Below are 23,509 nucleotides of genomic sequence, written 5' to 3' on the forward strand. Positions count from 1 at the left end.
TTGGCACTTCTGTGCTTGGAGAATAAAGTGGCATTAACCTTGCACTTCCAAACAGTTGATGTGGGCAAGCTACTAGGGGAAGAACAGCATGTGCTGAGGTTGCTCATGGCACTGGCTACCAGAGTAAAAGAGCTGAAAATTGTGATGTCTTCATATAAACTCAGAGACCCATACAGCCAGTGTTTTGATAAATTATTTTCCCACTGCAGGAATCACTGTTTTAGATTACACCCCTCCAGAAGTCATGGATTCCAAAATGGAGCTTAAACGTTTTTAAGTTACTCTCATTGTATACTTTGTTTACAAGCATGTGATTCCCATTAGTTCTACTTCCTACTAATAGCAGGTAAGTATGACCCTTGCCACCCACTAAATATTCTGTTTTGTGTGTAGTTATCATTTTTTTCCATTTATACATTTAAAGTGTAATAATTTTAAAATTGTATTTCCAATGGGAAACAGATATTGTGATTTAATACAGAAAGTTTGAATCATAAATTTGATATTGGGTAAAATAGGAAAGATAATTAAAAAATTTCAGTACAATCAGAAATCTGCAAAGATTGGAGAGATAAGGCTTTCCCAAAGAAATTGATGGTGAAAAATATCACAGACAATTTTCTTTACTACTGGTAGTAGGTGGATGCCATCTAAAAATAGTAGATATACTGAGAGGCATATTTAAAATAGCTTTAATATTGTGTAACTGCCAAAGGTTTGATACTTTATATCTTTCAGTGGATAAAATCCTGAGAATATTACATAAATCTTCATTGTTTTTTGTAGGTAACATAAAAACAAACTATTCAAACAACCAGAAAACATTGTGTTAACAAAAGAAAAAAATATTCGCTAGGAATGAAAACCACAATTGAAAAGCCAAAATTACTTGATAATTAACTTAAAGTCTATTTACACTAACAACAACAACAAACCCCAATCAAGCAAAAACTTGGTGAATTCCACACTGAAGTTAAGGTCAAACTTGTTTGAAGCTTAACAATAAACTGACAAAGGCAGGGTGTGGTGGCTCACACCTGTAATCCCAGCACTTTGGGAGGCTGAGAAGGGGCAGATCACGAGGTCAGGAGATTGAGACCATCCTGGCTAACACGGTGAAAACCTGTCTCTACTAAAAATACAAAAAAAAAAAAAAAAAAAAAAAAATTAGCTGGGCATGGTGGCAGGCGCCTGTTGTCCCAGTTACTCAGAAGTTCAGGACCAGCCTGGCCAACACGGTGAAACCCCATCTCTACTAAAAATACAAAAAATTAGTCAGATGTGGTGGCCGGAGCCTGTAATCCCAGTTATTCAGGAGGCTGAGGTGGAAGAATCGCTTGAATCTGGGAGGTGGAGGTTGCAATGAACTGAAATCCGGCCACTGCACTACAGCCCGGGCAACAGAGCAAGACTCTGTCCTCCCCCCCGCCCAAAAAAAAAAAAGAAAAAAGAAAGAAAGAAATGGGAGATGAGTTTGAAAACTTGCTCTTTGACATATGTATTTGCTGGTTTAGGCAGAGAAAAACACTGATCAGATTTTCAATTATTGGAATTACTCTTTTTAAAGTGGAGAACTAAAAACCTTTCCATAACAATGCCTAAAACATAGGTTAAAATGCCTAATTATTGTTTTGCCTAATGGTAAACTGGTTCTCAAAGTTGGCTTACTCAGCCAAGACATTTTAAGGGTAACTTCTCTGTGAAAGCGAAACTGTGAAAGATTTCATTAGTGAATTACATTTCACTTTTAATTCTGTGCAATAAGATTGCAACAGAATTAAAGTGTGAGAGCTGTGAAGTTTTTATCAACAATAAAATTTTGAACACTTAATTCAACTACACAAAATTAAAGTCTATGTAATTTGTTATTTTTCCTCCTTCAAAAAGGCCCTTCAACTATTGTTTTCCTAAGACAATAGAAGAGACAGCCTTATGATATTTCATATGTTGCAAGTCCTTTGGCCTTTCATTATTAATTTAATAATAAAATTGATATTATTTTATTATTAATAAATATTAAATAAATATTTAACAAGATTAAAATCTTTAATTCTTCTTTAATTCTGTTAAATAACAGAATTTCTACCAGCAATCATCTGAAATATTACAGTGTGCTATATCTTTAGTAGTATTCTGGTCATCTTGTCTTAGTGATTATATTATAAAAATTTCAAAGCAACAAGAAAACAGTTTCAATTTGTGTGCACATTTTTCAGTGGATTCAGGTTCTGAAAATATACTGACACCAGAACAGAAATTACTGTACCATATATATTCAGGTCAGCTCAAGGTTTTGAAATAAGTAAATTTAGTGGAGCAAAATTCCTGCACTCTTAATCCAGCTGTGACTAAATGAAGAGTCAGAGAAGAAAAACAATTTTTTTTTTTTTTTGCTGATAACAAGTAATTAAAATATGTAAAAATTTCATTAATTCACTCTTCCCCTAAGTGGCCTGAGGTGATCTATGAAAATGGTTTGTTACTCACTTAACTCAGAAAACTCCACAAAATCATGCAAACCAAGACGTTCCAATCTTTGTGTTCATTTTAAGAACACTCATTTAAGTCTGGCCAGGCCATCAAGGGCATGCACATACAAAAAGCCACTAAATATGTCACTTTATAGAAACAGTGTTCACTATTCTGATGTTACAAGGGTGGAGTTGATAGCTGTGTCCAGGACAAACAGTGGGGTTGGACACAGGGTCAGTGGTCCAAAAAGAGTGCTGAATTTTTGCTGCACGTGCTTTAAAATGCAGAGTTATGCTAAGTGAACCTAAGATTGTAGCAGAGATTCTCTGGTCATCGAGCATATCTAGGTGAACAAAGCACTCAGGGTGCACCGTTGGACTTACAGAGCTCATGGTCTGATTAAATCCATGCATTAACTCCTCTGCCACACTGGGATGATCCTTACATAAAAGAAACAGATTGCTCCTAAACCGGAAGAGGAGGACCCACTGGAGAAAAAGATATCCCAGAAGAAACTGTAGCAACAAAAACTTATGGTGTGAGAATAATAAAATAAAATACATGCAGATAAAAGTTAAAAAGAAAAAAAGAAATCTTGTTAATTTTTTTTTTTTTTTTTAGACAGTTTCAGGCTGGAGTGCAGTGGCGCGATCTCGGCTCATTGCAACCTCCCTCTCCCGGGTTCAAGTGATCCTCATGCCTCAACCTTCCGAGTAGCTGGGATTACAGGTGTGTGCCACCACACTTGGCTAATTTTTGTATTTTTAGCAGAGATGAGGATTCAGCATTTTGGCCAGTTTGGTCTCGAACTCCCGACTTCAAGTGATCCACCCACCTCTGCCTTCCAAAGTGCTCAGATTACAGAGGTAAGCCACCGTGCCTGGCTGAAATCTTAATTCATGCAACGTAATCTCTGCTGGCATTTTTCTAAGTGCTTGGCATAATCAGTGGATGAAGCAGATAAAATCCTGGTTTGTTTATAAACATTTTCAAGTTAAAACCCTTCAAAGTTAAAGAATTTTCTCTTAACAATGGGCTGCTTTAGATACTATCAGAGACCTTTAGAGGACTATTTTTCTCTCCAGTTAGAAAAAACTTTCTGGAAACAGTCAAGAAACACTGATTTAGATTCTCTTTAATTTCTCTAAGGACCTAAGTAGTTAATCTGAGAATCAGAAGGCTCTTAGGATGAGTGTGAAAGAAGTCAGTTGATAGAATTGGGCGACCTCCAGGGATACCTGTCTGCACAGATCCATCTGGAAGCACCTCCTCTTCCCACAACAGAGGGAAGTAGCCGTGTGGCGGAAAGTTTCTGTTCTCAGAGCCCGACCTTTCTCACTGCACAATAGTGGGTCAACGCTGGATATTCTTGCTCTCGGGGTTCCTTTTCCTGTGCTGCATGCAGCCCATCACCCCACCTGTAGCTGGAGCTCAGGATAGGTCGATTCCATTTCACTGCCTTTCCTTATACTCACATGGTATTTCTTTCTCCATGAGACTGTATTTATTCTTACCAATGCAGTACAGGTGTTCCCTATGCTAATCTACTTCAGATTTATAATGGCAATTTTGAGTAATTTCGTAAGTTATAAAAATGGTCCTACTCTTTAATTATGTGCCCATTTTTTATTTTAATTGAAGAAAAATATATTTTCTAATTTTTTTTATTGTCAATTATATGAAAGTAGAGATGGTTTATTTTATTTATTATATTATCAGGTAAAATTTTAGGTTCTGGGGATAGAGTCACAAGAACATGACAATAAATGGAAAGTGGAGAGAAAAGAGAGGATCAGTCCCCACCTCATCATCTTTGTATCTTTTCCAGTCTCTCACAGTGAGGCCTCTGATGGTTTCCTATAATTTTTTTTCTGAAAATATCCCAGATGAGGGCTCAAGCTGCATGGAGCCTCCATTTATTTCAGCTTAGTGGTGATTACTCTCCTAGTTGCCTACAAGAGGGTCCTCATTTGCCACTGTAGTCTTTTTAGGTTCCAACTTTAATAAAGATGTGATGTGCTGGTAAAGACCTCTCAATTCCTATTTCCACTGGGCCTGCCTCCATACCTCAGGCTGTATCTCTTTTCCTACATGCTGGTCCCTAGGACCGGGATTCTTGATCTTGGATCTTGCATTTGCCAATTTTCCTTTTTTTCCCCCCTGAACTCTTTATTTCTACCCGGGCCTCTGCAGAGTCAGGTCTCTGCTGTCTTAGGAAGAGATCTCCTTGAGGACAGACTGCGTGTCTGACCTTTGAGCGCTGTCCACCCTGGAGTCCTTGATGTAGTGCTTTTCCCAGCCCCTGAATCTGTCTGGGAAGCCTAGATGCTTGCTTTTGCTAAATAGGATACCTCATAAATTCATTTAGCTCTGGCTCCGTGGGCTACATGGCCACTATCTTTAACTAGGTGGCATGCCAGGTCTCAGTATCTCTCTCATTACCTCTGCTTTTCTAGGAAGAATCTTTATTCCCAATCATTTATCTCCTGATTTTTCATAGATGGAGACATTTGCCCCCTACATGTAGCTTCCTCTAAAGAATATTGTGGGTGCTTCTCTGGCTTTCATTACAAATGAAGTATTTTACTGCAGATATCATTAACTCAAAAAATCCTTTACTGGGTTAATTTTAAACATAAAATTTTAATAAAATATTTAAATCAGGTTAGACAATTTGGTATTGAGACTGATCAGCAGCAGCAGTAAGAAAAAATCTGCAGATCCCAAATAGCTGGATGAAATTTGTTTAATGATTCTTCTAAAATTGCTATGAGTAAGTAAATGAAAAATAAAGCTTCAAAAAGAAACTGGCAGCAGAACACAATTACAGTCACATTGCTTAACAACAGGGATCTGATCTGAGAAACGTGTACTCAGGCGATTTCACCACTGAGCGAAAAACCTAGATGGTATAGCCCAGTACATACCTAGGCTTGATTGTATTATCTATTGCTCCCAGGCTACAAACCTGTACAGCATGTTACTATACTGAATACTAAAGGCAATTGTAACACAATGGTATCTGTATATGTAAACATAGAAAAAGTATAGCAAAAATGTTGTATGATAATCTGATCATCATATATGTGCATTGAAATTGTTTTGTGCAGCATGTGACTATAATTTTGAGTGAGGTTTATATTGGAAATTACTGTATGCTTGCTATGGTTTGAATATGTACCTCCAAAATTCATGTTGAAACGTAATCTCCAATATTAAGAGGTAGGCCCTTTAGGAAGTAATTGGATTATGAAGGCTCCTCGCTCATGAATGGGATTTAAGGCCCTTATAAAAGAAGCATCACACAGCATTCAGCTGCTTCTTGCTATTCTGCTGTTTCTCCATTGTTGGCCCCTTCTGCCATATAAAGACATAGCAATGAGGCACCACCTTGAAAGCACACAGCAGCCCTCACCAGACACCGAATCTGCTTGCAGCTTGATCTTGGACTTTCCAGCCTCCAAAACTGTAGAGAAATAAATTTTCGTTCTTTTACAAGTAACCCAGTCTCAGGTGTTTTGTTATAGCAGCACAAATGAGTCAAGATAATATTTCAAGCGAACTGCTCTTATTTGTTCTGGAGTATATGTAACTTAAGAAGTGTGAAACTATTCTCTGATTCTTTTGAAGATCGAGGTCAGGATTCAGTTGATGCTATAGACAAATACTGCTTGGTTATTTATTGGTTTTAATTCAACATCATGTCCTACCTAAAAATTTATATAAAATCAGTGCATAGGCATTAAAAGTGGAAATATTTTGTTAAAGCCTTGTTCACAACTTCTTGAATTTCATAAAACCATTTAAGTCAGGGGTGATGACTTTTGATGATCATTGAAAGATGAAATCAACAGAAACTCTCAATGAGAGCAAGATAAACATTTGTGTCATGTATAAAATGAACAAAACAAAGCTGACAAAGAGCTGGTCAATTGTTTTGTTTTGTTTTTTTTTTTCCTTGTCTTCTCTTCCTTGGGAAAAGAAGGCTGGGAAAAGAGCCTGAGCTAGGAGTCTGAAGAGCCATCTGTTTAACTATTATCTTCAAAAATATTTATTCTAAATATTATCTTGACTACTTAATTTTCCTTCTTACTTAGAAATCACAATGCCTGCCTTGAAGTTTGTTATAAGAAGCAGACAAGTCATGGAATATTAATGTGCTTTGCAAACAATAAAGTCATAGATGCACAGGGGACATTTATACAGGAGAGCAGAACATGAGTGAGCCCAGGCTTGGATCCTGTCCCTGTAACCTTGGCAGTCATGCAGACCTCTTTGAATCTCAGGTTTCCCACCTCGAAATGAACTTGTTCTGAGTTCGTAGGTCCCTCAAAATCTAGACCGTTACCTACTTTCTAGATTTCTTCATAGTTTCATATAAACAGATTTTTTTCCTCAGAATTTGTTAATTTAACCTATTGGATTAATAAGATCATTGAAATGTGTATCAGATTTTAAGTATCATGATTTTAATCCCACTAAAACAAAATAATTATTTTTTGTGATGAATATGCATACAGTAAAAATGACGAGAAATCATTTTTGATACTTGTCTGAAGAACCTCCCATCCCCAGTTTTTGCCTTTTTTGCTTTGCAAAGCACATTTTCTTGTAGGAACATATTTTCAGGGTAAGATGAACAAGTCATAGTTATGAGTTTTTTTTTTTTTTTTTTTTGAGACAGAGTCTCACTCCATCACCCAGGCTGGAGTGCAGGGGCTTGATCTCGGCTCACTGCAAACTCTGCCTCCCAGGTTCATGCCATTCTTCTGCCTCAGCCTCCCGAGTAGCTAGGTCTACAGGCGCCTGCCACCATGCCTGGCTAATTTTTTGTATTTTTAGCAGAGACGGGGTTTCACTGTGTTAGCCAGGATGGTCTCGATCTCCTGACCTCGTGATCCACGCACCTTGGCCTCCCAAAGTGCTGGGATTACAAGCATGAGCCACCGCGCCCAGCCAGTTTTAACTTCTGATGCATATACTTGCCACTTAAGAAAAACATGCCGAATTTAAAGCAAATAGTACTATAATAAAAAAGTCTGATTTTCCTGAAAATGATTTAATTTTATGATGTAAATGCAAATCTTAGAAGTGAAAACTTTTTTCAAATAAGACTTTTATCAGACTCAACTAACAGTTAAATGGGTGCAGAGAGGATGTCAGTGTACGAGAAGCCATATGGAGTTTTGGGTGGCCAGGAGCAGGAAGTCAGGCAGGTTTGGCTTCAATTCTACTATCTAGAGATATTTTGGAAGAGGCTAGAGTGAACTGTGTACATATTTGAGTTTAGATTTCATAACACACTCAACTTTACTGGAGTTCACTGCAGAAAAGGAGAGAAAAATGTTCTCGATGTATACAAATGCCACAGACAGTTGTTTTTACGCCTACTTTATTTGATAGCTTCTAATGGCTGAAGATTTCAATATCAAGTAATTGTTTATCACAAATGTGCCTAAAAATAATTTTAAAGATCTTTGTAGGGAAGCAGAAACTCTTTGAAGTCCAGATGTTTTCTCAAGATAACTAAATCTGGTAAAATCACCTATGTAGAAGTAAATAATATTTTATGGCCACATCTGCAAAATGAAATATGATCATCTTCATTGTCGATATAAAAACAAATGAAAGTTTTGGGTAATTTTTGATAAAATGAATTACACAAAGCATCATTTATATTTTTATATTTGGCTTTGGGACATAAGGCAATATGGAGAACTTATGTGACACTGACACAAACACAAACACACACTCGCACACACACATACACACACAGAAACTCAAGTACTCCTCTCTGCCTCATTCTTATTCCTTTCCGAGATCAGCCCATAGTATCAGTAATCCTCTGCTGAACTAAAATAATATTTTTGCTCCAAAAGTCTGCTAGGGAAAACATCTATTAATATATGTTTTTAAATCAAGTATTTCCAGAAATGCTTAGAAGTTCCTTTAAATCTAGCAATGATAGCATAATAAAGGTATATTCTAGGGAAGAAAATGCCCACCTAAAGTAGAAAGTTACCAGTTAAAAATCACAAAACATCAAAAAATATTTTCAAAGATTATTTCCATTTACCCAATAGATTTTTCTATTTAAAAATTATAAAATATTTAAAAAGAGAAAACAGAACATTCAAATAATCTTAATTCAGTTTTACAATCAATGAGTTGGACTAGATGCTATTTTTCTTTTTTTTTTTTTTTTTTTTGTCAGCTCTAACTATAACTTTAGTCAACATAAAAAGATGTTAAAATGTGTCCCACTGGTTCATTGAACTGTTAGTAGAAAAAACTGGCTTAAAATTGTGAAGTCTGAAAGTATAGCCATTCTAATTTACAGACAACAAAGGCAAGTCCTAGGAAGAAAAGTGACCATCCAAGGGCATCCATCCATTCAGAGATCAATCATTGTCACTGTTTTCAAATCTGCCTGATCATCAATATTTTGCTTTGTTTTATTTTATTAATGGTTCTGGAGTCCCCATCCCTACCCCTGGAAATTTTGCTTTAGTAATTATGGGGTGAGATCAGAAATTTCATTTTTTAAAAGAGATCCTCAATATCCTAAGGAAACACAGATCATACCAGACTACTTGGGAAACAGTGCTGGAGAGGAACAGATAGGTTGCACAGTCCTTGGGCAGGCTCTCCACTGTCACACAACAGCATTATCCTAACACATCCGTCATTTTATGACCCAGGGTTCCACTTTCCTGGTGTTTTCTCCCCTCTAGCTGGAAAGCATATTATGAGAGTGATATTACTTGGTGTCTAGTTTACTTTTCTTTGATAGCTTCCTGTGGAAAAGGATCTTCCTGAAGGAAATAAGAATTAAAAGAGTAGATTTATAGACCTTAGTTACCATCCAATCCAAATCACTCTAGACCTTTAATTCCACTTAAGTTCCGAAACTGTCCTTACAGTAAAGTATGAATCTAGACATCACCATGCTATAGTCTTGAACCTTTCCAGGAAGTCTGCAATTTGAAAATTATTTTCTTTACCTCAGGTCATGGGGTACAATGAAGTGAATTTCTCTAAATGGTTCGAATACATCATAAGGAGATGGCTCTTGGAATACGTTTGGCATAAGAATTTCTTAGTAAAAGAGAAGCTTAAATAGAATTAATATCTAATAACATAACATAATTGGTTTTACATAGTGACAGTAGAGAGCAAAGTTCCTTCTAAAATCTTCCATTTAGAATTCCAAGCCCCTCAACATTCATATTTCTGTCAGTTTTCAATATAGATTTTATGTGTTCGCTGTATGCAAACTGTAGCCAAAATATACATTTCTATTCCTGATGCTACTGTGGATGTCAAGGTTTAGTTTAAGCCTTTTTTTGTAGCTAATTATGAGAAGTATAATTCAGCTCTCAATGAAATATTATTCCTGATCTTCCTTGTTAGTAAAAAAGTAAATTAGTTTGTTATCTATCAATTTTAAGGAAAAGGTTAGAAAAAAGAAGAAAATAATAAATGACTTACCTCTAAGTATGTATGACTCCATGTTAAAGCAGCTAAACTAAAAGCTTACCACAACTTTAAGAAAAACTAAAATTCATCATAATTCAGTTTCTTTTTGCATCTCATTTAGGAAATGTTTGTTACTGAGGCTGACAAAATAAATTCATTATTTAATCATGTCATTTATAATGCAGTCTCATGATACTGTCTCTGAGGATCAAATATTCAGTTAAAGCCATACTAGACTACCAAATAATATACAAAAATTTATGAACATTTTATGCTTGCTTTACAAGGCTGATCTATTAAACTTGCGACATTTTTATTTAAAAAGAATAAACAAGGATATCAATGGTATTATTTTATCCTTATATGGTTTTATGTGTGCCATAATCTACCAATGTTAGATGTGTGCATAATTCTTCTTTTTCAATGTAGCTGGGGGCCAAGGAAGTGGTTAATTAATATTTGTACTGCAAATGCCTTAAGTGGATACCTATTAAAAGGTATACAAAATATAAACAGTACTGTACATTTTCAAAACTTTTAAATAAACACAAAGAATATATAGGTATACATGTTATAATTTCAAAGTCAACACTAGCACATAAGTTTTTCCTATCTAAATACATACTAGGATACTTCCTATTTCAACACATGCACCTACAAACACATGGCCATGCACATAACCTTACTTTCTGCCACTTGCAAGAAAGAATATACAATATTGTACATTGTTTCAACTTATATTGTATTGGAAAATTAATGAGGATGATATTAAAAAATTCTGACCTAAGAAATCAAAATACAGGAAGATAATTATTCCTTAGATTAAAAACACTGAAGACTGATGGAAAGTTAAGATTTCAATTGCTTGTCGGAAGAGAACAGGTCTGCCTGTAAACACTCAGAATGCTCTGTTTGACAAGTGGACTAGAACTTCTGTAATATAGCAGTCCAGGCCAAAGACTTAAGCCATTGATGCTTCGGATCGCAGAGAAATGGTGTAGTTGTGGGTAGATCTTCGCAAGGCAGGGGGTGCAGATGGAGATCTGGATGCCCATCTGGAGGGGAGACGACGATTTGCTGGTCTAGCAGGTCGGGAAAATCCTCTTCCACGCGAGGCGTTCACTGACATGGATTCCTAGGACGCAAGTGAAAACATTCCTCACTCTGACTACCAACAATAGGCTTCATGTATGATGAGTTTCAACTATAAAATTAGTCTGTTAGTAAATTTACAAGAAAGAAAACGTATTGAAAACTAAAGAAGGTACTTGTCTCATATTGGTGGTTTTGAATGTTTTAAAACAATTCAATTTTAATACGGAATATGACATTTGATAATCTTGTCCCTTTCCTCACACTGACAAATTTTAATACAGTTAATCTCTTTGTAGAACTAATGATGAGCTCAGGATTTAAAATTTCAAGTTATGTAACTTGAATATCATGGAAATACAGATGTTTCTTAGTGGGCGATGAGGATGTTACAGTGTTATTTACAAATAAAAAGATAATTTATAGAAGAAACCATTCATGTCAAGTTACTGACACTTTTAGAGGTGATAAGCAAAAGGCACACAAACCAAATGATTAATCTGATGCTTTTTTTCACTGGCACTATCAAAACCTTAAAATTATCATTAAAATACTTTTAAATACGTCTTCATTCTAATTACTAATACAAAATTCCTATCTCTTGGGCATATTCTGATGAGAGAAAACCTTTTCCTTCACTTTTCTTCTTTTTCTTTTATTTCCTTCCTTCTTTCCTTTTATTTTAATGGGGGAAAAAAAAAAGCCTTCCTTGGTCCTTAAAATTAAAACAAAAGTACAAAGCTTCTATGACACACTTTATACACTTGATTCTTATTGACCCTTCTTAGACCCCACAAAGCCTGTGCTCTTTCATATGAGCTAGGCAGTGAGGATGGCCTCCTATTTCTACTATTTTAGCCATGGTCTGACAGTAACCTGCAGTTTCTTTTTCTTTTTGGAGACCTATTTTTTAGATTTGTTCCCACAGGGGGAAGAACAAAAAACGAAAACAAAAGCTGCTCCTAAAGATCTATAGTAGAGGACCTCCCTGCCAAACTCCCAAACAATGCAAAAAGGGAAACCATTTAGTATTATTTCTTGTTAGTTAACGAGAATTTTGTTTGGTTATTGAACAGCTATATCTATTTCCCATCTTTAGCTACAGGACCTTGCAGGCATTGATGGGCTCAACTAAAAAGCAGAGAAATATAAAAGCAGGATACTTTTTGCACCTTATAAAGACAGGCAAGATTTCTCATAAGATGGATGATAACTGATATTTTTGCAGAGTTTGAAATCCACAGAGTAATTTTTTACAACAGAAGGAAGCAACTTGCATAATGGTTTAAAACCATGCTGCATACCCACTGCATTCTATGAAACTAGGAGTTTTGAAGTATTGGTTAATAACAACAATATATCACCTCGTAACTTTTTGTTGGTTCTTAAACATTATATGAGTAAAACTGAGTGTTGTATAACTCTTCTTTGTAAATACCAATTTCTTTGACTTCTTTTTCTCCTATAACTAATGAAGATTAAACTCTTTCATAAATAGACAAAAAAGATAACAGTTTACTTAAAATGTCCATTTGAGTGGGGTTTTTTGGTCAATGTCTATGCTAAGAATACATAGAAATAAGAATAACCTTGTTTATATATACTATCTTTTAGTTTCACAGATAAGAGGACTCTATTAGGTCCTGTTAAATGATGTGTATTTCCCATATTCATATTAATGTGACTAATCCTATGAGAAAGAACATGAGTCAAATGCTGAGAATGACTGAACCAATCATAGTTAATAACTGAAAAGTGAAAACGATTTTTAAAATATTTTCCATACACTTAAAAAGAACCTTTAAAAGAATGAAATTCTACAAATCAAGAAATGTCCATTCTGAATATTTTTTCAAGAAAGAACAAACATTTGATCTTCTTCAGTTTCCTAAATCCACTTACTGTATTTATGTTATCTCATTTCAGAATTTTTCAAAAGTTACAATGTACTATTCTCAGTCTTAAAAACTACACCTTCAAGGTTCATGTTGAGTTATATTTATTTACAAACAGGGTCAAGAGGCTAAGAAGAGTCCAAAACTTGTGCCCCCATTCTGTTTATATGAATGGGACATATAAACAGAGTTCAGAGCCATTGCTAATATGGATGCTACCAAATTATGTTATTTGCTTTCTCACCTCTGTTATCTTTTTCCGATCTATTCCTTGCTTCACTTCCTGTTCCCCCCACACAGCTGTCTTTTGCTGAAACTCTTGTTCCATTTGGAGCATTTCTAAATGCTGACTTAATGTGGCACCCCCACTGCCATCAGAATTACATTTGGTCCAGTTATCCCCGAAGCACTTAGAATTTTGCAGTGCAGACTCTGTTGCTGTCTCATAGGTTTTCAGCAGCTTTTCCACAACACCATAATTTGACCTGGGATCAGCTGACCTTGGACGGCCAGACAAATTACTCGGTCTCCAGTCATGCTCGTGGAGCATATTCCGATAACTGCGAGGACTTAGGTGTCCCTGCATTTGTCTTACTAGGCCTGTTGTGGATTTCTTGGTGGGATTATCAGGCACATTTTCCACGGGCACAGGCATGCGGGCACTGGTTTTCCAAATACCAGTCAGATCATTACTTTGTGATATGCTACCTGTGTAAGTAGATGAAGTATCACAGGGCTTGAGATCCTCCGATGATTTTGAGCAGCTTTGATTTTGCTGTATTGCCTGACAATTTCTATCTGTTCTAAATACAGTTCTGTTAAATTCATCAGTCTTTGCTGCCAGCTTCTCGTTCCTTGTAGTCCTTTCAAAGCCACAGCTGAAGTTTCTAAGTGGGCTACTGCTGTCTGCCACTGAGGAGTTACAGTCATTACTTATGTGAAGATCGGGATGAGATTTAGCAGGGTGATCTGGGATCACCATTTCATATTTTGGATTACTGGGGGTAGAGCAGGTTTTCTGAAACCATGAAGTAGAGGGGCTCCTTTTTGCACCTATCCCAATGTCATATGACCACATGCTAAGTCCAACATCCTCATTACTTGGAGGCTTGCTATCTATTTTGACTTCTGGTACCACAGAGGAAAAGATGATACCATCTTTCAAAGTTTTCCCTTCATTTGGATACAAAATAGACATCTCATGTTGTCTCAAAGGGAAGTGAGGGTTGTAATTTCTTTCACTTTGACCCTCATGGGGCACCCAGCTGTTGTGGTCTAACCTTTCCTTCCATCTTTCATAGGCTTGTTCAGAATCCGAGCTGGGAATATTTCGAGAGGTGCTTCTTGGAGGAGGAATTGGTGGAGTTTCATTTCTTTTCAAATCGATTGTATCAATTCCACATTTTTTCGCAGAATTGCTCTGGGGCATATTGGTACAGCTCAGATTCTTCCTATTTTTCTGTTTTTCTTTTTCTAAACTATTTGGAAGAATGCATGGGTCATTGTTGATTGTGGGGTCCCCATGAGGTATATCAGTTACATTTGGCATTTCCTGGAGAAAAGAATCTGACTTCATCCTAAACAACAATAAAACATGGTGTATTAGTTATAACTTTATTTAGAATAAGCTCTCGAAAGCAACCATGGCTAAAGCAATGAGTTTCTGCTATAAGAAAAGGATTCACAACTCCCTCATACATCATTTTTATATAAACCTCCCAGTTAAAAACTTCAAGTCCTTTTATGGTAGAATGAAGTCTACCTTTCAGTGTTATATTCAATGCTCTACATACTCTGACTCAAACTCTTTCCAAACTCCTCTCTCATTTTCACTATTACCTGAGACTTCACCTACCCTCAGATTAAACTATGTAGTCTCCTGGGTTTCTGCTACTGGCATTTCCCTTTCTGTAACTTTTATCTTGCCATTCCCTTACCTCCTCTCTGCCTGCTGAATTCTTATTCATTATGTAATGTGAGCTCAAGTTCTTCTCCTTGAATGTGAAATAACATTTTAAGTAGTCAGATAGAAATCTGAATAAAAGTGCAATGAGACATGAGTAATTCCAAATGGAAAGTGTCATTTAGGCTTGAAAAAAAAGTAAAATTTTTTTGGATGACTTGAGTAAAAAGCATATAGGATTAAAGTAAAAGGCAAAAGGAGTAAATACTATGGCTATTCGAAGGAAAATGAGTACTTTGATATGGATGAATTATAAAGCAGAGAGGGGAGGATAATGAAAAATGAGAGAGAAACATTAGGTCATGTCAAATTATAATGTCTCTGAATTACAAATATCTTGAACTTTGTTCTAAAGTTCATGGGGTGACAATAAGAACTTTATATTAGGTGTGATTTGTAAAAGAAAATTGTTAAGTATTTTCTGGGTTATATTAAATAAGCTAAATATCACAATTCAAACTTAATCACATTGATAAATATAAATCATATTTATACCTCTTCAAATTATAAAAGATTATGGTATAGCCTACAATAAAATGTGGATAAATACAATTAACAGAGAATAGAAACAAAACTAAATGGGCAAATAGAGGACAAAGTTATGTTTAAAATACGACTGGCTAAAAAAATCTACTGCAAGTCAGCACAAAAATTCTTTCTGAGCTTCCTAACAACTAATGAAAAATAAGGGAATGCATTTGTGTAGCTTTCTAAATGAAGCATACTGCCCCATGAGGAGAGATAAATGTTGATCCTAGAATAATCCATCTTTACTTTACTTGTAGAGAATTCCAATGTATTTGTTAATTTGGCTAAAACTTACTGTTAAAAGTATATATTGTTTCCAAATGGAAACAGCATTTTTTGTGGCATGTGTACATGTGTACATGTTTATAATATGTTGTTCTGAAAAGTATGTAGGCCTCCATTATATAAACACTAATTCAAGTAAAATAAAGTGCTCTTAAGCATTAAATATTTTAGTAGAACATGATTATATAAGCAAAATGCCACACTTTTAAATCTGACATCGTTCAATGATACATTTAACTGAATTAGCCCAGTTGCACACTCTCATTGCTCAAATGCTCAGAATGAGTAAGAACTACTTTAGAGGTTACTTAACTGATTTTTTACAGAGGGTCTTCCCTAATTAAACAGCAAAAAGAGTGAAGTATTACTAATAGATTACAAAGGGAATTGGAAGATTGGCTTTAAGAATTAGTGAACAGAGAAATATACAATTACAGTTTCTGGCCTGGTGTAGTGGCTCATGCCTATAATCCCAGCACTTTGGGAGGCTGAGGCAGGGGGATTATTTGAGGTCAGGAGTTCGAGACCATGCTGGCCAACATGGTGAAATCCCATCTCTATTAAAAATACAAAAAAACTAGCTAGGCATGGTAGTGTGTGCCTGTAGTCCCAGCTACATGGGAGGCTGAGGTAGGGGAATCACTTGAACGTGGGAGGCAGAGGCTGCAATGAGCTGAGACCACACCACTGCTCTCCAGCCTGGGAGACAGAGCGAGATTCCATCTCAAAAATAAGCAAAAAAAAAAAAAAAGAAATTAAAGTTTCTATCTCCCACCCTAGCATTTTAATAACTCATTAATTCTTACATGTAAGGAGGAGGCAGTTTGGATTCATTAACTAAAAACAATATTTTTTATTTACCCATCTAAAATAATAATATGTACCAGCCTACCTTCTATGGTTAGACCGCTTTCGAATTTCCTCTTGAAAGCTGCATAATTCTTCACTAACCTTCGCAAGTTCTTCAAGAGCCTTTACACATATAAGCAACAGCCCGTTAGCACTTTGAAATGTAAATATTTCTTTAGAAACAGTTCTAGGCCAATCACATCTTACTTACTGTATTGAGGGCGCCAGAACAGCTCTTACTCTCTTCCTCAGAAGTCCTCAGGACAGGCCAGGCCTCACATTCCTTTTGGTTGTCTGTAGCCAAAGCATCCAAAAACTCTACTTTTGATATTTTTGTTGCTTTTTGCTCCTTACACATTTGATTTCCTCCACTGACTAAGCTCTGCTCTGTTTTATTTTCTTTTCTCAGACCATCTTCGTGATTTGTCCTTATAAATTCACATTGTCCTAAATTGGGGTAATTTGGGGAAGATTCTATCATTTTGTCTGGAATGGTCTTCTCATGGTAAAGATCAATGATCTTAGCACGTTCATTCATATTGATTTTCCTCCGAAGCTTTACTTCCTGGCAAAGCTGTAAGAAAAAGAAAACAAAATTAAAACTTCTTTTCCCTTAATTCACTTTGTTAATATTCTTGATACTAAGCAAACCACTTTGAGTTCTCTTTGCCATATTAAAATATACTTCCTAGGTATTAATGCTTCGGCCTCTAAATAGTGCCTCTAAAATATGGATTAGCTGGAACAAGTTTGATGAAACATAAAGGCTACTTTTAGTAGGGCAACACATGGATGCTAATTCTTTCTGACTAGCAATCAATCATTCAAAAAATGAAATAAATCTGTATTTGTATATAAATACAGAAACACTGTCACAAAATTAGAATGACCTGAATCAATTACTAGCCATACTATATAATTGCTTTCAGAGAGAAGCAAGAATTTAACATTCAAGTCATAGTTTCCAAATGTCTGGTCCCACTTGTACATTAACATTTAATTGCCTAAATGCTTGACAATCTCATATAGTAAGTCAACTTATTCTGTTCCTTAAATAGTCACTTGTCAGTCAAAGGATGTTTCCTTTGGTTGGTCAATTACATTGGTGAGGGCTAGATATTACTGAGATTTTAAAAAAATGTCAAGGTGATCCACATTTTTAAAAAGTTTCTCATCCAGATTAAAACAAATATGACAATACCCTACGTGATATAATAGTACTGCAAGGCTTTGATCATCTATTAGTCTGTATTAAAGTAGAACCCAGATTACTTCTTTATGAGATCTTCGTTAAACCTGCACATACTCATTCAGTTCACTTCTGAACAGAGGAAAGAAATGGCTTTCTCTTTAGGCCTGAGTCATGTAAAAGCTTGTCAAACTTCAAAAGAGACTGTTAGATGACTATCAAAGCAAATGAGTCTATATTTAACAGCCGCAATCAATATCTACACTACATGTATTATTCAAGTAATATAACAGATTTATTGCTGCTTAATACATACCAGTAACTCAGTTGAGAGAAGCACTAGAGTTGATGCCTGAAATATATACAGTACATTTATTTTTCTTATGCTTATAAATTTATTAGTACTTATTGTATGAAGTCAGGATAGCATCAAACTGCAGCCATGAATCGATTGTTTGGGTGCCAAATTATTTGTACTGAACTTCTGTGGGCATTATGGTTTGAGCTGACCTTGAGGGTTTTAAGAAGCCACCCTAAAAAGTTTTTGTTTTTTTTGTTTTTTTTTGAGACGGAGTCTCGCTCTGTCGCCCAGGCTGGACTGCAGTGGCCAGATTTCAGCTCACTGCAAGCTCCACCTCCCGGGTTTATGCCATTCTCCTGCCTCAGCCTCCCGAGTAGCTGGGACTACAGGGGCCCGCCACCTCGCCCGGCTAGTTTTTTTGTATTTTTTAGTAGAGACGGGGTTTCACCAGGTTAGCCAGGATGCTCTCGATCTCCTGACCTCGTGATCCGCCCGTCTCGGCCTCCCAAAGTGCTGGGATTACAGGCTTGAGCCACCGCACCCAGCCTAAAATGTGACATGTTAAATTTAAGGATGTTGTTGGTGAAACTGTCCTGGTTTTGAGAAGTCATGAGTGAAAACAAAATTGCTTTAGTTGCAAAACCAGGGGAAAATGTGCTCTTCCTGGGAAATAAGTTTGCCTTATCATTTGAATTTGAAAGTATATGCACCTGACAATTTTTGTTAGTTACTAGAAAGACTCACTGGTACATTTCATATATGATCCTTCCTCCTGTCTTCAGCTCATCTTTCTATTTTTGTTTTTGCATATTTTATATTATACCTAATTTTATGCCATCTTAAATTTTCTTGGGGACTTACGTGAGGTATGAATAAACAAATAACAATGTTATTGATGGGAAACTATTTTGTACAAAAGTAATCTAAGTTACTTGGTACTCAGCCCTTGTCAATGGTTATCTATTTATTCTACCAACAGATACAGGCAGGAGACTACAGTGTGGGGAAAAAAAAAAAAAAAAATTCCCAGATGTCTATAAGTTCTATCCAGAATTTCTATCTGGATTATTTCAAATTTCACATGATCCAAGTATGAACATCTTGGTTTTGCCATAGCAAATGCAATGATTGTGGATAGTAGCTGAACAGTGAACTATGAGCATTTTAATAGCCAATACTATATTCTCTCATTAGATATTATCACTTAAAATCACTGAAGATATATGTGCATACCTGGGAATCTACAAATCTCTAGTACATAACTTAATAATTTACATCTGATCTAACATATAGAACTTTGTGATAAATGTTAAACAAATACAGTCTTTTATGCTTGCGGCATGAGATTATTTTTCTGAGTGTTGATTTCTTAATTTTAGTTTAAAAAATTATCTTGATTCTCTGTGCCATGTGAAGAAACTTTCCTCTTGTTTTCCTTGATCTTTCTACCTCAGCTTTGAAGCCTGTAAGAAGGTACCTTTTATACATGTTTGGCAATATATATTAGTATGTAAGGGTAGCACAGTGCTGGTATTCAAGTCTTTATTGAAAAGCATCATCTGTAGGCATTAGGGGTAAGCACATTATCTAAACAAATTCCCAGCTATGGAGCTGTATAGCACAGGCAGCAAAACATAAACAGCAGTATAGCTACTCTCCAAGATAAAAAAAAAAAAAAAAAAAAAAAAATGACAGCCCTTCTGTCTCCCTGATACAGAAAGAGATGTTATCTCTATGAGGTATAATTTGATGTTTAAAACATATTTCATGCCTGCTAATTGATAAGGCTAATATTTAGCTTAGATGAACTCTATAGAATTGTCAGAATAATTATTGGACAGTAATAAATTTAATCAGTCAGCAGCTTCTTTTAACTACATGGCTTTAAAAATTGGCTAGACTAATCCTGCATCCCTTAGTTATTTCGCTTGGATGCTAGAATTGTCTGAGACTGTTACCAACTGAACTTCCCAAACATTTGGGAGGCAATGACCTAGGACTACGGGTCAGTTTCTGATTGAACTCGAGTTTTGAATTCTGATTTGACCAGGGAATCTCTTTGTTGATCCAATCTAAGTATGGGTAGAGGGGTTAAAGGAGCAAGTAGAACACATTTTCCAAACTATAGAGGGACAAGAAGTATATATTCTCCTATAATCCCTAATCATACACTACATGCCTGCCTTCTCAGCTCTATTTTAGAAGAAGGGCTTAATAGTTACTTTTCTTCAGCTTTCTTCCTACTATGCCAATTCATATTTTATTCACAGTCAATTACACGGCTGTTAATAAGAAACATGACAGAACTATAAACACATAAAGCACTTACTTTGCCTGCAAAAAAGGTCAAGAAGTCTTAAAGTAACAACTTTGGTAACGTGCATAAAACCATATAAAGTCAATACTATGTATGCTACCAAAAGAAAGCAAGATAAGCATAAATTATTTCCAGTTGGTGCAAAAGCTTAAATATACATCAATGCAAATGCTTGAAGGAAATATTTCAGGGTCAATGGACTGAGGGAGGGTTAATGGAAACAAAATGATTGTGTCAGAGTCATGATATGTTATTTTTCATAACCCCTTTTCCAATAAATATGCCACTAAATGTGCACACCTTAATAGAATAAATCTCATGTCTGCTGCCATTTTCTGTTTGATATATGATACTCCTTTTGATTATACTGAGATATCTAACATGTAATTTCCTTTAATAGACATTACTCATAAATCTTCTTAGGAAAGATCTATGTTCTAATGCCCAATTATAATTTTGCTAATCTATGTCCCACCAAGTATATCTTTCTTGCATTTTAGTCCTGGCGCTGGTATTTGAAAAATCATACAAAATACATACCTCACTTTCGATAAAAAAGCTCTCTAGTCAGAAAATAATAAGTTGAAACATTTTAGAGTGACATTTCAAATGCTTAATTTTCATGCAATGATATAAAATAATCCTTACAATGCCACTGGATAAGATTACGCTATTTTTGTTCTAGTAAATATCACTGAGAAATGCACCTCTTAGGTGGAATAAGGAAAACAAAAGAGTTTCCAATACAAAACAGTCAACAGAATTTTCATCCTGCACTTCAACATTACAGTACATCCACAACAAATTAAAGTGTACCTCTTCTATTTTCTTCTGCATAATCTTCCATTGACTTTCCCATTCCTTTCTTTCATTGTCAAACTGGTCCAGTAATTCCATCTTTTCCTTATGCCAGTTAGTCTCTGTGTTCTCCCACTGCTTATGTAGGTCCATGGCAACAGTGTAAGTGTCGGTGAAGAAGTGTTTCTGCTCTTCTCTGCCTCCTCTTAACCGTTTCTTGGAAGCTTGAAGTTGTTTTATTTGAAGCAGTCTCACTTGCCTTTAAAATAAAGCCTAATATAAACATAACAAGAGAGAGTTCCAAATCCATGTGCTTTCTGGAAATATATTTATCATTTTGTCCAGCCATTCACATAAACAAACTATAGGAAAATTGGACTCAAAAGAAAAGAGATGACAACAGTCTACTTTAGAAGAAGAAACTAACACAGTCAATAAAGTAAAAAGTATCGTCCAAAGATTTTTCCCTTTCTGAGACCAGACAGCGAAATTATAGCGGACAAGATGATGAAGTGCACATGTGAGATATAATCATCCCTTTAACCACTTACTCTAAAAGTCGATTTTTTCATGAATATCTAAGAGTAGAAGTATACAATTCAAATGTATGGTCACATCTACAGACTGTGACAGATGCTGCTGCAATAAAATGATTCTTTCTGTTCTGATGCAACCATACTCTTATGACTTAAATTCCTGAAACAGAGCTGGGTTGCAGTCTTCTATATTCAGAGATCAAGCCTCTGCCAAATGTCATTACTGTGTTACTTATTAAGACCCCAAAGTTGGTAGTCAACTTGGGACTGACGTATCATCCAGAAACTAATCTAAATTATAAAAAATATATTCATTACGGCACTTCATCAAGGAAAATCTAGAAGCATCAAAACTATCCTGTGAAATATATGTTAAAATTTATCCATGCTCTCTTTTCCTTTGAATAGACTATATACTATAAACTGCTTAGGATACCGAATACAGAGAATTGAAGAAAACATTTTGCTCGGTTTTCAGGGAATCCTCTAATACATTAAGTAGTGACTGAAATAATTAATTTTCTAGCCTTCGGGGATGTGCATTTAAGGTTTGAAGTCACAATTTAAAATATCAGCTATGTAACTCTGGTATAAGTCTAAAATTTCTGAGATTTAGTTTTTTGCATTAAAATGGGGATAGTCATAGAACTGTTAAAAAGATTAAATGGCATACTGAATGCAGAGTAGTTTGAGAAATTTAAGAAAGTTTTCTATTTTTGCTTTACAAAATTTCATTTTGACTTCAATTAAAAATACTTTTGTATTAAATAAGTCATGTGCCTTTTTAGGAGGTAGAAAAACATGTTTAAAATGTTTGAATCTCTGTTTAAGATAATTGTGCCTATAATATGTCCTAACTCTTCAGTCACTAGGCCATTATCAAAATGCTATAACTTACTGGTGGCAGCTAATGCTAATTATGGACAAAGATCCTAACAATCAATAGCTTTGTGGGTGCTGGCATTGCCAAATTAAGCCCACATATCCAAGCAGCAAGCGCCAATTTTGTATTCACAGAAGATAACTGCATATTTCATAGCCTAAAAATAAGATAAATATCAAAGACTAATTTTATTTTTGTCAGACTGTTGTGAATATACATATCTGAGTGGTAAACAGTTTTGAACATATATTTTTTGAGTCACAATCAATGAATTAGAATAGAATAAGAATGAAAAATGTTAGCTATACATGCAGGGTTCTGCCTTCAAAACACCCTAATAATTTAGGGATCTATATTGTTACTCTACTCTCAAACTATTTACTAAAGATACTTTGATAATTTTTTCCTATGTCTTTGGCAATAGTACTATTATGATTAATTCAGTCAAGAAAAATACATACTTTTAGATCTGGCTATTAAAGGTGCTATCATGTCTCGCTTGTCTTGAAACTAGCAGACTGCTTTAAAACTGTATGTAATTAACTGTGTGGTGAAACTACCTTGCTGACTAGAAAGTATTTGCCACTGTAATTTCTTAGGAAGAATGGTGTGGTCTGAGATAATAAGAGATAACTGCAGATTTAACCAAAGAAGCTAAAAAATGATGCAGACTAATTTCAAGCTACCTGGAAAAGAGGAGCTATGAGAAATCCATGTTTTATCCCAACTCTCTTTAAACACTGGAAATGTTCTGAAATCACCATAAAGTCTTTTCTACAATTGTGTAGCAAATGGCTCCAATTTTTCCTTCTATTCCTAACTCTTCTCGAATCGTTTCCATACTACTGTTGAAAGATGCCAGGCCTTTCTCTTTTTAACCTACCAGAAGATCATTCAGGAATACCCTAAATCAGTCTTGCTC

General features: G+C 35.5%; 1 protein-coding gene across 2 annotated transcripts in view; it reads right to left on the reverse strand.

Moving 5' to 3' along the window:
* Positions 1-5,200: 5,200 nt before the first annotated feature.
* KIAA0408 (KIAA0408 ortholog) overlaps positions 5,201-23,509 on the reverse strand; it is a 34,945-nt gene continuing 16,636 nt past the window's right edge. Inside the window, exons 2-6 of one of the 2 annotated variants that reach the window (XM_023230733.2) lie at positions 21,187-21,441; positions 16,775-17,137; positions 16,607-16,686; positions 13,183-14,515; positions 5,201-11,086 (exon numbers count right to left, since the gene is read on the reverse strand). In XM_023230733.2, coding sequence (XP_023086501.1) covers positions 10,913-11,086; positions 13,183-14,515; positions 16,607-16,686; positions 16,775-17,137; positions 21,187-21,321 — 2,085 coding nt within the window. In that variant the 5' untranslated portion in view covers positions 21,322-21,441 and the 3' untranslated portion in view covers positions 5,201-10,912. The remainder of the gene's footprint in view (positions 11,087-13,182; positions 14,516-16,606; positions 16,687-16,774; positions 17,138-21,186; positions 21,442-23,509) is intronic. The other variant, XM_023230734.1, reaches the window with a different exon arrangement.

Source organism: Piliocolobus tephrosceles, chromosome 5, assembly GCF_002776525.5.
Source record: "Piliocolobus tephrosceles isolate RC106 chromosome 5, ASM277652v3, whole genome shotgun sequence".
NCBI lineage: Eukaryota > Metazoa > Chordata > Mammalia > Primates > Cercopithecidae > Piliocolobus > Piliocolobus tephrosceles.